The 18,721-nt window shown below is 40.9% G+C and overlaps 1 protein-coding gene across 1 annotated transcript; it reads left to right on the forward strand.

Moving 5' to 3' along the window:
• Positions 1-16,596: 16,596 nt before the first annotated feature.
• TIGD4 (tigger transposable element derived 4) lies at positions 16,597-18,135 on the forward strand (the record flags this gene model as incomplete). The annotated part of the gene is made up of 1 exon (XM_084245591.1): positions 16,597-18,135. One exon carries the CDS (start codon positions 16,597-16,599, stop codon positions 18,133-18,135), a length of 1,539 nt encoding a protein of 512 aa, XP_084101717.1.
• Between the last annotated feature and the right edge of the window lie 586 nt (positions 18,136-18,721).

The following is an 18,721-nucleotide window of genomic DNA, read 5'->3' on the forward strand; positions in this document are numbered from 1 at the left end:
AGAGGTAAAGGACCTATACAAAGAAAACTATAAAACACTGTTAAAAGAAATAGAAGAAGACACAAAGAAATGGAGAGACATCCCCTGCTCATGGATTGGAAGAATAAACATTATTAAAATGGCCATCCTACCAAAAGCAATATACAGATTCAATGCTGTTCCAATCAAAATTTCAATGTCATTCTTCAAAGAAATAGAACAATTATTGATGAAATTCATATGGAATCACCAAAAACCCCGAATAGCCAAAGCTCTCCTGAAAAAAAAAGAAGGGAATGGTGGCATCAGACTCCCAGACTTCAAACTATACTACAAAGCCATAATCATCAAAACTGCATGGTATTGGAACAAGAACAGACATACAGACCAATGGAATCGAATAGAAAATCCAGAAATAAACCCACAGATTTATGGTCAACTAATCTTTGACAAAGGAGCAAAGAATATGCATTGGAGCAAAGAAAGTTTGTTCAATAAATGGTGCTGGGAAAACTGGGTCGCTACATGCAAAAGAATGAAGCTTGACCACCACCTCACACCATACACAAAAATCAACTCAAAATGGATTAAAGAACTAGACATAAGACCTGAAACCATAAAATATATAGAAGGAAATATAGGCGAAACACTACGTGATTTGCACATCAAAGACATCTTTACAGACACATCACCCAAAGCAGTGATAGTGAAGGCAAAGATAAACAGCTGGGACTACATCAAATTAAAGAGCTTTTGCACAGCAAAAGAGACAATAACAAAAACAAAGAGAAACCCCACCAACTGGGAGAACATTTTTGCACCCAACACTAATGATAAAGGACTGATCACAAAAATCTGCAAAGAGCTGATGAGACTCAACAACAACAAAGAAAATAATCCAGTCAAAAAATGGGCAGAAGAGCTTAAAAGAAACTTCTCTGAAGAGGAAATGCAAATGGCCAACAGGCATATGAAAAAATGTTCAACATCACTTGTCATCAGGGAAATGCAAATCAAAACTACCATGAGATACCATCTTACACCAGTGAGAATGGCACATATTAAAAAAACTAGCAACAACAAATGTTGGCGAGGGTGTGGAGCAAAAGGAACTCTTCTGCACTGTTGGTGGGAGTGCAAACTGGTCCAACCACTGTGGAAAGCTGTATGGAGATTTCTGGACCTACTAAACATAGAGCTTCCATATGATCCAGCAATTCCACTCCTAGGTATTTACCCAAAGGACACAGAAACATCAATTCCAAAGAGCACCTGCACCCCTATGTTTATAGCAGCACTGTTTACAATAGCTAAGCTTTGGAAACAACCCAAATGCCCAAAAATAGATGACTGGATCAAGAAGATGTGGTACATATATACCATGGAATATTACTCAGCATTCAAAAAAGATACACACATGCAATTTGCAGCAACATGGATGGCGCTGGAAGGGATCATGCTCAGCGAAATAAGCCAAAAAGAAAAAGAAAAATACCGGATGGTCTCACTCATAGCAGGAATCTAGAAAACTTAAATAAGGGACCAGGAAAATGAATAACTATAAGAAAGTGAAAATCAAAATCAACAAAAAACTATGAACCTGAGACACTTTTAGGGGGGCGGGGGTGGGAGGGGAGGGATTGGGGTCAGAATGGGGGGGCTGCAATTGTATGGGGAATATAACAATAAAATTTATTTAAAAAAAAAAGAAACATTATTTAATTAATAATTTAATTAAAGAATGAGCTATTTCTGTTTCTACCTTATTCAACAACATTTAGAGTGCTTACTGTATATGAAGAACTCTGCTAAGGAGAAAGAAGATTAAGAGCACTCTGAATCTAATCTAATTTTAAGATACCATATTAGGTACTATAATGCAACGGAACAAATTTTTAGTCCTGATACATGCTGGAGAGAATAAATTCATTGTTTCCAAATCTAATCTAATACCACATTAAGAAAGTAATACCACATGAACAAGTAGAATTTATCCAGAAATAGAAGATTTGTTCAGGAATTTTGGTTCCTGAATTGGTTAAGGATATGTATTAGAATATACCATATTCACAAGTCTAAGCAGAAAAAAATGGATAATTCCATAAATAACAACAAAACCCAACAGCCATTCAAAATTCAACACTCAAAAGAAAAGAAATTAAAGGAGACTTGCTCAACAAGATAAAAATATATATACACTTTTGTCCTATAATCATCTCTTTTATTTAATAAAAAATAGAGGCCTTTCCACCAAGATCAGGAACAAGGCACAAATGTCCACCATCTGCTACTATGCACCACTGTATTAGAGATACTGGCCAATACAATTAGATAAGATTAATCAACCAGAATAAGTAAAGAAGTAAAGCTATCACTATTTGCAGATACGATAATACATTTAAAAAACTCCAAAGAATTAACGGCAAAACTAACTAAAAATAATTCAGTGAAAAAGTAGGCTACAAAGTTAACATTTAAAATTAATAGCTTTCATCTACAAAAATTATGAGTGGACACAATGACAGAGAAAATCCCAAAAATGGCTTACCACATAATATGCAATTACGTTCCTTTCATAAATAGAATAACCAAATAAAAAGAAATAAGACGACAAGAGAAGCATTTATATTATGCTACTGTCTTTATATCAACAACTATCTGGGATCTATAAAAGTTATTTTGCTAGATGCCACTAAGTCCCTTTAGATTGTGGTAAATTAAGTTCAGGATGCTCATTAAGCCAGACACATCAGTTAGATAATTCAAAAGTAGAAAGTACTGGTGAAATATGGTTAACCTCAATTGTATGCAATAGTGAGAAACAATCTAAAAGTCAGCCAGATATTCAACGATTCCCATCTCCACCATCATTACCAAGTTTTAACCAAGTACCAAAATTAACTATTTGAAGAATTCTTTTTATTTTCCCCATTTAGACTGTGCCACAGAGAAACAAATAAGTAGAATGATAAGACTCTCAAAACTAAATTACTTGTGAACAGCAGCTGAAACTCTAAATTTTTCAGTGGTCTGTGGCCTCATTCTTCTTGGATGCCTAAGTTCAAGAACATTAGCAGTAAAGAAAACCAAGGATGAAGAGAATTAAAAAGTTAATTTTTTATTCTATTAAATCCTCAAAACCATATATAATAACCCCCTCAATATTCATTGGTATTTTTTCCCAATGGAAGATAACTAAGTATTTGTTAAGGAATTTCATATTTACCCTAGAAACAATGGAAAACCACAGAAGAGTCAGGAGAAGGGGAGAGGTACAATCAGATGTGTTTTAAAATATATCACTGTGCCTTCAGGACAGATAATGGATTAGAGATGGGTCACAACAGAAGTGGGCAAACAAGAATGGAGGTTACTGTAGAAATTTCAGGCAAGATGATAGTAACAAACTAAAGTAGTGGTAGTAGAAATGGACCGGTTTAAGAAAGATTTAGAAAGTAAAATTAACAAAACTTGTTGACAAATTATGTGTCAGAGAGAGGGAGCTATTAAAGATCACTCAGTTTTCTGGAATTTATAACTGGAATGATGATGGAGTCATTCACTGAAATAAGGAACAAAGATGACCAACATTCGATAGTTTATTTGGGGAGCAAGGGGAAATTAATTTAATCTTAGATGTCATTTAAGATATTGTTAAGATCTTCAAGAGAGGGTGTCAACTAGAAAGATGTGCAGGTCTAGAGCTCAGAGGAAAACAGAAAACACTCATGCCCTCAGAAAAGCTGCCATCTTTATCACAGAAAAGCAGCTCACTATAAATCCCCAAATAGCCAAGACAAACATGAGACTTGAACCATCTGGTTTTAGTTAAAACAAAAAGCTGAGAGAGAATATGGCAATAATATTTCATCAGCTAAAACAAAACTGCTAGGCACCACAGGGAACACAGATTTTTTTTAAACTTGGCTCACCAGTATATTGATGATGTCACTAATGTCTAGTATTTTATTTTTTTTTAAATTTATTTATTGATGCACACAAGAGCTGGGGCACAGACCAGAGATGCGGGGGGTGAAAGGCTCCACCAGAGACAGAGTGGGGAACAGAACAGGCAGATTGACTGAAATACACTGCTGAGGAGAGCAGCAGGCAAAACAGGAGAGGTCTGCTTCACCATGTGGGTTGCTTCCTGGCCGGCCGGGGATTGAACTCGTGCTGCAGAGGCTGCGTATTGTTTCATAGTGTGGTGCTTAACCCCTTGCGCCACCAGGGAGGCCCCTAATGTCTGGTATTTTAAAGTCTGAGCAGATGTGGCAGATGTTCCTGGAGACATGCTATATACCCTGCTGTACAATAAAGCAGCCACTAGCCACTGTGGCTCCTTGTACTTGAAATGTGAGTGGTGTGACTGAGGAACCGAACTTTTTATTCTATTTTAATTCAACTAATTTAAGAAGCCACATGTGGCTAGTGGCCATGGTATTGACAGAACAGGTTTAGAGCTTCCTTAACATATTTCATCTGATTCCCAACAACTGCCGTGTGAGTTAACTGGGAGCAGGTGTGGACAATAGAGAGATTAGAGAAACAGAAATTGTTATTCCATCTGCTTTTTATAGTATTTGAATTTTATTTCTAGAATATATATTACTTATATAATTAAAATATTTAATATTTATTTATTTTGGAACTGGGGTGTAGGCCAGAGGTATGGGGGCGGGGAGGTGAGAGAATTCATCAGAGATAGAGTGGGGAGCAGAACAGGAAGATTTTACTGAAATATCCTGCTAAGGGGAGCAGCAGGTGAGACAGGAGAGATCTGCTGTGCCATATGTGGGTTAGCTCGCTGGCCAGGGATCAAACTCAGGCCACATAGTGATGATAGCACTAAGAACCCCTAGGCCACGAGGGAGGTCCCTACAATTAAAATGTTTTTTACTTTAAAGTAATTAATATGCCACATAGAAAAATTAGGAAATACAGAAAAAGTAAAATTCATCTTGTAAATCCTACCTTTAATCATATACAGCTAACATTTAGTCATACATGAAAAGGATCTACATTTTTAACACTTTCATTAGAAGTACCTATAGTGCCACTGGCCCAAATTACTTCCTTTGAGTTTTACCACATTTCTCTTCTACCTCACCCCACCCCCAAACACCTTAGAAATTTTATTTGATAACCATCATCTCTAAAATTCTACCTCAAAACTGTCAACAACACTAGTCACCTGCTTACTTCCCTTTCACCACTGTCATCACCATCCCCTCTGCCACCAATGTCAAACCCGTTAACTGGAACCCCATCTTTACCCTGCAATGTCCTGAAACCACGTAGTCATGGCAGTGAAAGAGTACAAGCTTTGGAGTTGAATGACTCTAGATGAGTCCCCTGGTTCTCTTTTCACTGCTTGGGTTACCCTGCACCAAACACTTCTGCTGTTTCTATACCTGTTTCTTCATTTGCTTTTAGGAAGTAAGACTAATACACAGAGAGCGTCTACAAAGCGCAGTAACCTAGGCAGAGTAGCACTCAATAATGACAACTAGCATTGCCCCAGATGCTTGAAGGTAGCACTTGAAACAAAATAGACAGGGTGCCAGCCATTTGGAGGTTACACGACACTGCTTTACCACCGCACTGACTTCCCCCAGAAACTCTACCTGGGATTTCAATTCCTGATCTACCTTATTAGGTATGTGAGCTAATACAGAGCACTTTATCTAAAATCTCCATTTCTTCATTTCTAACATTATAAAGCTATCTGCTCTATCTACTTGACATGGCTGGGGTAAAAATAAAATATGTGAAAGTGCTTTGTAAATCATTACATGCTAAATAAATAGACGTTATTAAACAAAGAATAGCATATTCCTCTTCTCTATGGCAAAACCAACGTGCCAAGAAAGGATTACAGATGTGCTCACACATCGACCCTGTCTCCTCAGCCTTCAGGGAGCCAGGGAGAGCCTGGCTTCAGTGTGCCTACAAACAGAATTACTTTCTATGTGTATCATCAAGCAAAAAAGAAAAATGGAAACCTTGCTCTAAGTCACTCTCATGCTAACAGAAACTGCAGCTAGTCCAGAGATCCCCTCCTCTGGATGATTTAGGCCTCACCTCCAACTCAATCCTGCTCCAGAGACGTGCACTCACACTTCCCCAAAGGAGCAAAAACCTGAAAAACTGGGGGCTGCTAGTCCAATGCTAGCAGTGAGACCATGGCAAAGATATTGCTGTATTTTCACAAACAACTGAGCCATTTCCAGCAACACCTGCCTATAATCATCTCAGAAGCAATGGAAGAGAAGGGAATAAGAGGGGGAGGGAAGAAGAATAAGAAAGGAATAAAGGAGAAAGGAAATATATGCGTTTACCTTGTATAGAATGGCTAAAAATTTCCAAGAGCTATTCAATGCCTAAAAGTTAAGACTAAAGATAAGATTATTTCTCTTTTTTAAAAACAGCTTTTCCCATACATCCGGCAACGAATACTGGAATGATTTTTATACTGTCATAGTCTATAAGTTCACCATCTTTCATACTACTCATTTCCCAGTATATACATATATTGCTAGTTTTTTACCCACAGCCATATTATCTTAAATTCCCTGTTGAATTACTCCTTCTCATCCTAATTTATTCCTTACTCCATCACAAATTTATCATTTTGAAATGTATTTATACTGTCAGACTCTTACAAGGCCAAGTTCATTTCTTAAAACCTTTATTTTCACATTTCCCACTCCCCTGTCATAATACAAACATATACACTCCACATACAGATTTTTATCAATCTCCATGAGAAAATTCTATCAACATTATATAAACCTCCTCCAAATTCATTTATTTTTATGATTCTTTTTGGCATGACATTCAACCAGGTGTTCAGCTGCTTAAAGATTAAGAGAAACCCTTCCCTAACATTTGCTAGAAAATGGTGCAATAACCCTAACTCTTCCAAAAAAGACACAACGTAAATTTGGTGGAAGCAGACTGTGTACTAGTAGTAGAGATCACAATCTGGAGTCAGACCATCCATGCGCGCAATTTTGGCTCCAGCAGTGTAATTGTGAGTCCATTACTTTATATTGTAAAGTGTATCGGTGAATCATTAAGTTTCAGTTTCTTCATCTAATAAATGGGAAATTTAGCCACGTTTATAAATTGCTGTTAGGATTAGATGAAATAATCATCTCAGTATAATGCCCAGCACACAGAAAGCAAACAAATATTGTTACAATATAATCTACCTTCTGATTGTCATTTACTCAGAAGGAAAGTAATTTAGCATCATCTGCTCTTTCTTTATAAAAGTTATGCTTCCTTAGAAATGTTATGTTTTCTGCTTCCCCCATGTGAGGATGATGCCAGACAGAGGGAAAGTATTTTATTTTGTGAGGAGAAGAACTAGTTACTCTCTAGACTCTAGTAAGATGTATAGGTCTCTCTCTTGGAGTTCTCACATTCTACCAAACTAGGGTTAAACTTAGAACTTCAAACTTCAACCAACAAACACTTCAGAACCAAACCAGTAAGTTCCACCATGCTTCCTAAACTTGGAAGGATAGTAACTTATTCATGAGAGAGAATCATCACTAAAATGCCTCATATAAACTGGAGAGTAAGGAGAGGTCAAGATAAAGTGCATCGTACCAAAGCTCATGGGACACAACTGAAACATCCTAGAAAAGTCTACAGGAGATGATACCTCAAGTGAAAAGCAAGAAAATGAAAGTAAAGCACTAATGGAACTTAACTTTTTTATCCTGCATTGTACTCAGCAGGCTAGTGATCTTTAATATGTATCAAGATACATCAATAGCAGAAACGTCAATTTATAAATCCACTGGATATTCACAGCATTGGCCACAATCAGCTATCACTAAAAAGAAACCTCAAAACCACAAATCAGGAACTAAATAAGTAGACTCAGGAACTAAGTAAGTAGGCAGTTTTACTTCCTTCTCTAGTTCTAGAAAGAAATTTAGAAACCATGAAGTTTTGTAGTAGTTAAAAGATTTCAGTGTAATGCCAAAATCTCTGCATTTTACTCTCCTTGGTTCAAAACCATTTATATTTTGAAAGAATAAGGTTCCATAAAAAAAAGTTTCATTAACTTCAACAAGACTCGTCCTAAGGAGTGGTTTTTAATGTATCTGAGGTTTTATACTTCCTTTGACAATTTTGATTAAATGAATGGACATGGTGGGGCGGGGAATGTATGCAAACAAAACTTTGCCTCTAATTTCATAGGTGGGGATGAGGCTGAAAGTCACTGACCCCTAGTCCACGGGCCCCAACCCCACAGGATTAAGGCAAACCATGACTCAAGGAAAGATAATTTATCAATTTGAAAAGGAACCAAAGTTCCAAGGCAGAGATTTATTCCAAAAAATAAGATTAGAAATACTGTCCACTTTCTCAGATAATGAGTGTTAGATGTGATCAGGTGAAGGTGACAGTGATGTTTAACAAGAAAAAAAAAAAAAAAAAACAAGACAAGACAAGACAAGCGGAAAAAAGTGGAATTAAAAACAGGACCAACAGATGGCCTACTTGCAGTCACTTACAGATGCAGGTTTTCCCTACTATACAGCAGAAAGTTCCTATTTGGTATGATTTGGGTCTGGGAATACTATGATCATTAAATGACATTACCAAACTTTTTGAGCGTTGTGAGATCCAAAAAATAACCTACCAAATTATACCAAATAGGAAGTGGGAAACCTGTGACAGCAATGAAACTAATCCCGCAAGCTTAACACAGGGGCTGACTTAACATAACCAATTCTGGTGCACATTTCTACGCCAGTAAGTTAATTAAATGGCAAACGTGAACACGGCCTTGCAGGTGAAGGCACAGGTTTCTGAAAAGCCCTACCAATCTCCCATTCTCCCTTACCAAACAAGAACGGAGTGAGAGATACACCCTTCATCCAGGAGAAAAGGAAGGGAGTGAGAAAAATCTTAATAGGAGGGGGTGAAAGATCTGCAAGTGTATACGACAAACTGAGAGATCAAAGGGCTCCAGAGGGAGATAAGAACAAAACAAAGGAAGTAATAATAAAATAAAAGGAAAAAGCTTCTAGACACTGTTCTTAAACACACCCACACACCCCACAAAACTTTCCCCCGGACACGTACACAGTAGTCACTTGGCAAGGGAACGAGCGAAAAGACAACAAGCACGACCTACTTCCCAAACTCCAGCATTCCTTGGACGGTCTCTAAGCACAGGCGGGCTTGGGACGTCTCGGCAAGGCTCCTCCCTGCGCCGCGGCCCGGACAACCTCTCCCGGGCTCCCTCCTCTCTCGGCGGGGGCCAGGAAGTGGGGCTGCAGGGCGAGGGGCAGAGAGCTCAAGGCTGGACCCCAAACCCGAAGGTGGCCCCCTCCGAGCCTTAAGACCTGGCTCGTGCCACCCTCTGCCCACCCACGGCGCGCCGAGCTGGAAGAGGGCGCGCCCTGGAAGCACCCTCTGCCCCGGCTGTCGCGGGGCGCACTCAGGGCACCAGGAGGGACGAAGGGGCAGAAACCAAAGGCCAAGCCCTCGGGCAGACAGAGCGCGGACTGCGGGAAGACGCGCACCGAGAGTCCCGCACAGGCACCCCCAGGCGACGTGCCCCCCCGGCCCCCCGCACCCCGCCCGGCTTCCCCGCCTCCTCCCCGCCGGCCAGTTCCGCCCTCACCTGTCCGCGGGCGACCCGGCAGCGCTCGCGTCCAGGAGTCGCCTCAAGCCTGGCAGGAAACGAGCGGAAGCGCGCCCCGGGCCTGCTTCCCTCCCCTCCCCCCGCGCGCCCCGGATCCTCGGGGGCGGGGCGCACCGCGGCTGCCACCGCCGCCCACTGACCAACCGCCGAGGACACTCCGGCCGGCGGCCTCCGCACCCGCCCTGCGGCCCCAGCGCCCGGAGCCGCGGAGCCGGAAGTGAGGCGACCGGAAGCGGCCCCGGACGGCCCCTCTCTCCTGCGCGCGGCCGGCCCCGCCACGTCTCGGTGGTGCGCGCCCCTCCCTCCCCCACGCTCCCTCCGCCCCGACGCGGGCGGCTGCCCCGCCCCCCGCGCTGCGGCCCTAGCAACCACATCCGGGGCCCCGCTGGCGCCGTTGCCCCGGTAATTCTCCGGCCGCCGCGGGACCGCAGAGCGTGTGCGCGCGGGGCCGATGCACCTGCCCGCGCGGGGAGCTGGCGGACGGGCGCGCCGGGCTGGGCTTGCGGGGCCGGGCGTCTCCAGAAGCCCTCAGCCCCCGCCGTCCTCACACGCCCCCCGGCCTCGCGCGTGAGGCGCCCCCGCCACACGGTGAGCCGGCGGGAGGGGCGCGGACGTAGCTCACCGCCGCGAGCGCCCTGGAGAGCGCGGGCTCCGCGCCGCCGCCGCCGAGCGCGCAGCGGTTACCCCAGGCCCGAGGGCGGGCGCGCGGGGGCGCGCGGGGGCGCGGAGGCCGGCGGGCTGCGAGGGGCTCCTCCTGCTGCCCCAGCGCCGGGGGCCCCCTCCGGCCGCATCCCTCACGCCCCCCCCCCGAGGACCACCAGGCCCCCCGCGCCCCTCATCTCCGCGCTCCTGTCACTCGCCGCCTTTGTGTCCACTTTCTCATCTCGCCCGCGGGCGGGGAGTCCCCACACTGGTCTCTCCTGCAACTCTCTCTCTCTCCTCGTGACCGACTTCTGCTCTCTCCGCTTTCCCCGTCGCTTCTTAAGCAGCTCGCCCTCCTGTCTGCAGGCTCCGGTCAGCGACTCCTTCTCTTAGAGCCCTTTGTGGTTTCCTAAGTTGAGGCCCCAGTCCGGACGGAGACACCCTGTTTGTCTGTCCCTGTCCCCAGCACTGGTTGGAGGGGGCGTGTGAGTCCACGGTGGTGCCATCCTTTACCTGAACTCACGTGCAGTGCCTGGAGTGGACCCACCACACACATTTTCCCTCACACTTCGGGGCTGCTTTTCTTTTGACAACTCTCCATGCTCACTTGTACCACCATTTCACTTGTAGACGGTGAAGGGTGACAAGTGCACTCGATGAGGTTTACCCTTTTCTCCTTTACTTGTCACGTTAAGGGACAAGACATTTTTAATGACTAAATGCTTCCATGCAGGACTCTGCACTGCTGGGGAACTTCAACGTAGTGAAAGCATATGACTTGCTGTTGCCATGACTATTAAGTGACACCACAAATCTTTCTAAAGTAGATAAAGATATTTGTTGTGTGAGATCTCCAGGACACCGCCTCTGACAACAGTGTTGCCATCCGAAAACATGTAACTGTGTATCAAAGGCTCTTGTTTTAAATGGCTCTCTCCTTAATCAAAAAAGAGCAGATGTATGTTCCAACTCTCTCCAACTGTAAGTTAAGTTCTGTAGCCTACTATGAATTTCTTGTTCAGAGACACCCTGTTTGTCTTCTCATGGAAGAAAAAGATGCCAATCTAGGATAATTGCTGCTCTTATAAGTATGGAGTGGAAATTAGTAGCTACATCCAAGTGGCCTCTTAGAATTTCGGAAGAGTGGCTAGGAGGGGGTTCACAGCAGTGCTCAGTGATGCTTGAACAACATGTACTTAACCTTTTGAGCTGGCTGCTGCCTTAAAGATTCTTGCAAGTTGTGTCTTGCATTTGGACACACTTAGTTTCACTATCAGACTGCTAGGCTCAGAAGTGTTTCTTATATTAGAAAGGTGGGTGTTTCTTGTATAAGAAAGGGTGCTTGTTATTTATCCTTCACTGGATTATTGCCTTGGTAGCTGCTGGTGGTTTTGATAGTGATTCTGGTGGACTTAGAACTAATGTCAAGTTCTACTGGGTGAAAATGCATTTGATCAAGTTAGGTAGTACTAAGTGTGATGCTGGTCCTGTGCATAATTAGTCCCATACACAGTGTTTTGCTGTATAAGACTATCCACAGTATTAATCTTTCCTGCTGCCCCTTGGGGAAATTAGAATGCAGACTGGCTTGCAGACAAACCTGGAAGCTACTTCAATTGGTGATGGGAATGGTGAAATTCTGTGGGCTTTCTTTGGGAAAAAGAAATAGTAGCCAGTATTCTTTGGACTTGTAGGAAATTTTTACATACTAAGAAAAATCATATGTTAAATCTATCTCTGCTTAGATGGGGACTATCTTTCCATCTAGCTATCACCTATCTACCTCTTTGCCCATGAGGTTGAAGAATTCTGCCTCCCCAGAATTCTGTTCTGCTTAGCAAGAATAGAGTACTACTTTTCTCTCAATTGCTATGTTTGGAGAGGTCAGAAAGAAAAAAAGGGAATAACCACCATATATATTTATGACATAGGGATTATCTGCTCATTCACCTTTGCACTGCTATTGCTTTTACTGATATAAATATATATTTTTTAACAAGGCAGGTACTATTTATTTGCAAATGTAAGAGCTTACTAATCAGTTGGCTTTGAGTTTATCAAAGGCGAAATAATATGGGTGGATCTAAACTGATCACATGAGACTTTTAAGAGCAGAGTATTTTCTGCAGCTAGTGGTAGCAGAGTAAGAGAAAAATGGGAGGCTTGAGAGAAATCCTGCACAAGAAAGGTGCTGTCTTGCTGAAATGAAGATGGCCACAGGCCTCTAAGAACTGAGAGAATTCTCTGCTGACAGCCAGCAAAAACCCTAGGGACCTCATTCTACAGCTGTCGGGGCTGCAAATAAAGTGAATGAGCTTGAAAGCAGACTCTAGCCTGGAGCCGCCAGAGGAGAGCCCCACCTAACTGACATCTGATTTCTGCCCTGTGAGACCCTAAACAGAGGACCCTGTAGAGGCCACCTGGGCGTTCAACCTACAAGACTATGAGATGATAAATGAGTGTCGTTTTAAGACACTAAATGTGTGATAACTGTTATACAGATATAGAAAAATATATATTTGTGTACTAGTATTTTTTTACATCTGCAATTATTCATGTGGGATAGTATCCTAGATATGAACTTGATGGATAAAAGCTATGCACATATTTAAGCCTTTTGTATCAGTGCTGATTTGCCCTCCATAAGCTTTGTACCAATTTATACGCCTCCTAACAACCCCTGTTAGCACATCCTGGCAAACACTAGATACTGCCTTTCTGATTGGCAAAAACAAAAAAAGCTATCTCCTTTTTCCAAGATTTACGTTTTATTAACAGTAGAAAGGTTTTCTCTGGAGTTCCATTGGTAAGTCTCTTTTTGGTGAATTTTACCCATTCTTATTCTTCAGTTAGCTTTACTATTGACATAAAGAAAGTATTGTGTGCTACATCAGCATTTTTCTGCTGTAATATTTTCAAGGGATAAAGAACTTACTTGACAGAATGAGTACTTTTGCCATTACTCCCTGCAAGAAAAAAAAATAATAATAATAATAATCCCAGATGTTATACTATGGGGGAAAAGTTGTTAGCTTCATTGATCAGGCAGTATTAATGCCTTATTCTTTTTTAGGGAAAAAGCTAGTCTGGTTGTTTAAACAATGTGGTTGTCTTAAGAATAAAGATAGAGTATATCTTACCTTGGAAAATTGTAGCTTTGACTGCTAGTTTAGAAGGAAACATACTGTAAACTCAGAAAAAAATATTATCTTCTTATACATGTCACTATTTTTTTTAAGATTTATTTATTTATGTATACAAGAGCTGGGGTACAGGCCAGAGATGCGGGGGGCGGTGTTGTGGGAGAGGATTCAACAGAGACAGAGTGGGGAACAGAACAGGCAGACTGACCGAAATACACTGCTGAGGGGAGCAGCAAGTGAGTCAGGAGGGTCTGCTGCACCATGTGGGTAGCTCCCTGGCTGGCCTGGGATCGAACTTGTGCTGCAGAGGTTGCAAATTGTTTCATAGTGTGGTGCTTAACCCCTTGTGCCACCAGGGAGGCCCTGCATGTCACTGTTTTCAATTTGATCAAGTAATCAATAATATCTGATTATGTATTATAGTCATTTATTTGGGATGGGGTAAGGGAGGAAATTCAGTTTACTTTTTCGTAATCTTTGTTACTTGAGATGCTAGAGTTTATTTCTGACAAGGAGGATGGAAGGAAGAAAAGGAAGGAGGGAAGGAGAAGTCAGGAGATTTTAACTTTGAATTTGGAGAGTGCTTTTGCTTGGTTTTGCTTTTCTTTAAAAATTTGGTTTTTGCTACCTCAGTTTCTGAAGGTTGACATCTTCCTAAGGAATGCAAGAAATTTTTGAATTTTTATTTTGAAATATTTTGTAGATTACAGGAAATGGGAGAAGAAATTGCAGGAAGGTCTCCTATAGGAGCAAGATTTTTTTTAGGTGAATGGGCAAATATTACTTGCTTCGAGAAGTCAGTTTTCCTGGTTTGGTTGCTGTTTGTGTTCACAGAATTCATTGTGGCCTATTGGTCTATGGTGCCCTGATGTTGCTTTTGTGGCGGGGAGAGGTTGTGTTTGAGTAGGCATTGGAAATGCTGACTTGGCTTGGGGCTAGGGGCACAGAATGTGTAACTAATATCAGAGGAGGCCACCCAGTTTCAAGAACCCTGGCATATGATGAAGAGAACAGTAAACTTGACATTAGAAAGCTTGGATTTCGGACTGCACTCAGCCATATGCTAATTGTGTCCACATAAATCTTGTTCTGCCTTCCTCCTGAGTCATCTGAAATACAGAAAGTAAAGCAGGTTGGAAACAAAAGCCCTGGGCTAACAATGATTGGGCTATTAAGACCTTTTTTTTTTTATGGTTTTGCAATAACAACAATAAAAAGCTCTTTTATGATTGTAGTTCCTATGATAAAAAATTACTTCTTTGATTTTGGACAGTCAAGGAAGAGGAGTTTTGACAAAAAGTTTTGTCAAAAAATTTGTGCAAAAATCACATACCATCTTGAAACCTGGGGGATCAGAAAAGAATGAGAGGGTGGAGTACTCATTCTATTTCCAATTTAGCAACATCTACTTAGCTTCTTACCTTGCCCTGGGGAAGACCCAAGATTCTGGTAGGGGGGGATGCTAGCTGGGAAGGCAGCAGGGAGCCCATTTGGGGACCTGTGACTGTTCTCACAGTGTATATTTAAGGTGAGACTCTTGCTTATGTTTGCAAGTAGGATTCTGTAAACTCTGAATTTTATAGGTTGACACAATCAAAGGGACATTAGTATAGATAATGATGATGAGATCTTCAAATATTATTGAAGACTTTGTAAAGTGCTAAATACTATGCTAAGTCTTTGTACTCTCATTGAATCTCATCAACTATGCAGTAACTATGGGGGGTGGAGTAGTCACCCCTATTTTACAAATAAGGAATTCAGATGGTTAAGTAAACTACCCAGGAGCACATAAGTACTAAATGGCAGTCACTTTCTCAATTTAGGTCTGTTTGGCACCAAAGTCCATATCCTTCACTATGATCAAACTTTCATTCTACAGATAAGGTGGTAGAGGTCCTATGAGGTTAAGCCAAGACCCAGTCACTCTCCTTCTTACTCTTAGTCTAGGTCTTCTGCATTATATCCACCTCATTGTCTATTCTCATGCATTTTTGTCAACTATTCCTGGCCTCTCTGCACCTTGGCTAATGTGTCAAATTGAAAGGAAAGTTACTAGGTTTTTAAGCACTTGGGTAGAATAAGATTTAGATTTTTTAAATGTATAATGGAATAATTTGATTTGCGTTTTAGTGAACCATCTTCTACCAGACTTCTAGGAGACACTGTCTCCCATGTGCTATTAAAAGTTGAACCTTGTGACTACTGTCTGAGTATGTTTTCTTTAGAGAAGTCAGAGCGGGCAGTCTGTGACTTCACGTAAAAAATAGCCACCAAGGATCTTGCCAGCATCATTTTTAGTGCTTTAATTTCAGTAAGTCTACATTTTCAAACCAGATTAAATGTGTCTGATTTATTTCAGAAGTATATATTCCAAGGCACGTGAGAATTCAAATGCACCAAGTAGAGCTAGAGTGCTTTTTTACAGAGGAGCACTTTAGGCGGTAAGCATTTCTCCTAGAAGCTTTGGTAATTGTATTCTCAGAAATATGTTCCTATTATTTTCATTATTATGAAAAGCATAATTAATTAGTATAAATGTTCTTTTTGATATTCAATTAAAATGCCATTGCTAACATTGATGGTTTTGGGTTTTTTAATATTTTCAAGAGACAAGAAGATATACTGTCAAGTTCTAGAAGGATTTTCTACCATTTTCTTCTCCACCCTGAAGATACTTGGAAATTAATGGATAACGTTTTGCCTGAAAATTACTGAATGCTTTTTCTCCTTATCTCTGAGGCCTTCTGTGGAGAATTAATAAGAGGTCGAATGCGCACATGGATAAAATGGATCACCTTAAAGGATTGAAGTTCCAAAAATATATCAGCAGGACTGGACAGGCTTGACATAATGAGATTTCTATTTTAGCTTGACTTCTGGAACTCTGAATAAACTATAAACTGAGCTACATTAGGTTCTGGGAAGGCAGTTTCTCTTCTAAAATATTCTCGCTGCATCTAACCTTTTTCTTACTCAAGTCCTTTGAAAAAAATATATTTAGTCATCAGTTTCCTGAGAAATAAGGTGATTAGACTCTTTCAGTATATGAAGTAGACTTAGAAAACAGCAATTTGTGCCATACTGGAAAAGAAAATTAATTAAAAGAAACAGATACAAGGAATCCGAGAAACCGCTGCAGAAATACTGACTGAGATGGCAGAAGCTTCTGTGGATGCCTCGTCTCTGCCTGCAACAGTGAAGAAGAAGAAAAGCCTATCCATTGAAGAAAAGATTGACATCATAAATGCAGTAGAAAGTGGCAAGAAAAAAGCAGAGATTGCAGCTGAATATGGAATAAAGAAAAATTCACTGTCTTCTATTATGAAGAATAAAGACAAAGTTCTAGAAGCCTTCGAATCTCTGAGATTTGATCCGAAGAGAAAAAGACTGAGAACTGCTTTTTACACAGATCTGGAAGAGGCTTTAATGAGGTGGTATCGAATTGCTCAGTGTCTAAATGTCCCAGTTAATGGTCCAATGTTGCGTCTAAAAGCTAATGATTTTGCCCAGAAACTGGGACATAATGATTTTAAGTGCAGTAACGGTTGGCTGGATCGCTTTAAATCCAGGTATGGTTTGGTGTTCAGAGCTCAGCCTGTGGAAGCTACAGGCATATCGGTGGACCCTTCAACTGTCTGGCACCAAAATGTGCTTCCTTATTATTTAAATGATTATCATCCTAAGAATGTTTTTAATATAAAAGAGACTGGGCTGTTTTATCGAATGTTACCTACAAATACATTTGCATTTAAAGGAGAAACGTGCTCAATTGGAAAATTGTGCAAAGATAGAATAACTTTGGTGGTTGGGACAAACATGGATGGCTCAGAGAAACTACCTTTGCTTGTCATTGGAAAAAACAGAAACCCACATTGTTTCAAAGGTATAAAATCATTGCCTGTGTATTACGAAGCTAATGGAATGGCTTGGATGACCTCAGCTGTATTTGAACAGTGGATGCGCCAGCTTGATGAGAAATTTCAAGCCCAGCAACGAAGAGTGGTGATTTTTGTTGACTCTTTTCCTGCTCATCCAGAAGTAAAGAACCTAAAATCCATCGAATTAGCATTTTTTCCATCATGTTTATCTTCCAAATTTATAGCTATGAAACAGGGTGTTATCAAAAACCTGAAAATCAAATATCGACGTTGTCTTATCAAGAAATTTTTAAGCTCTGTTGAAGGTAGCAGAGAATTTACATTTTCTCTACTGGATGCAATTGATACCTTGCATCTCTGTTGGAGGGCTGTAACCCCAGAGACTATTGTTAAGAGCTTTGAGGAGGCAGGATTCAAATTTCAGAAGGGAGAAAGCGATGAGACAAATGCAGAGCTGGACACTGGTTTTGATTTGGTTGCCCATGCCCAAGCAGCCGGAGTGGATTTTCCTGAAGGTTTATCTGTGGAAGAGTATGCTGCCCTGGATGACGATCTGGAGACTTGCGAAGGGTCACCAAGCAGTGACGCAGTGTGGAACAGAGAAAGTCAGTCAGATGAAACTGGATTTTATGCTTCTGATGAAGAGGATGATGGTGGATCTCTGGGAACTGAGCCCCCTTCACCTTCAAAAACTGAGGCAATAACTGCTTTAGAGACTCTTAAAAATTTTCTTAGAAGTCAAGATATGAATGATGGGCTACATAATTCTTTAGCAGACCTTGAGATTTTTATTAACTCTTTGTCATCTAAATAACTATTTATTGTACAATATCTGAAGAGTCATAGCTTTTCCTGATGCTTTTTACCATAAAAGGTATGTAAAAGGAAAATACCACTTAAACATAAAAATGAAAACCTAATCTGTTTAATCGCAAATGTCTGGTCTGAATAACAAAGTTTCCTAGGTAGATTAAATACAGATTATGTAAATGAAATATATGAGTTTCAGTTTACCAGGGTTTTGGGGAGTAGAAAATATACTTCAGAGACCTTGTACTTGAAACATATGTTAAATATGTCAAAAATAAAAAGGATTTCCCCCTCTCTGATTCATCCAGGTTGAATTGGTGATTCCTATTTTCTTTTTAAGTTAGGACATGTTCTAGAATATTTTGTCTACCTCATCTAAGTTTCAAAATATCAATTGCTTGGATATTTATTTTTATAAAGACCATTATATTCAAACTGCTAAGTAACAAGCATTAATTTTAAATTAGTTTTTTTCATAACCAGATAATCTTCCTTATAAAAAAATTATGAAAAACTACTGAACATAAAGTCGGGCCCAATTAAACACCAAAGTGATTAAAAATATGTTTCACTACTTTCAAGTTATTTCT

Source organism: Talpa europaea, assembly GCF_964194135.1.
Source record: "Talpa europaea genome assembly, chromosome: 10".
NCBI classification, from domain to species: Eukaryota; Metazoa; Chordata; class Mammalia; order Eulipotyphla; family Talpidae; genus Talpa; species Talpa europaea.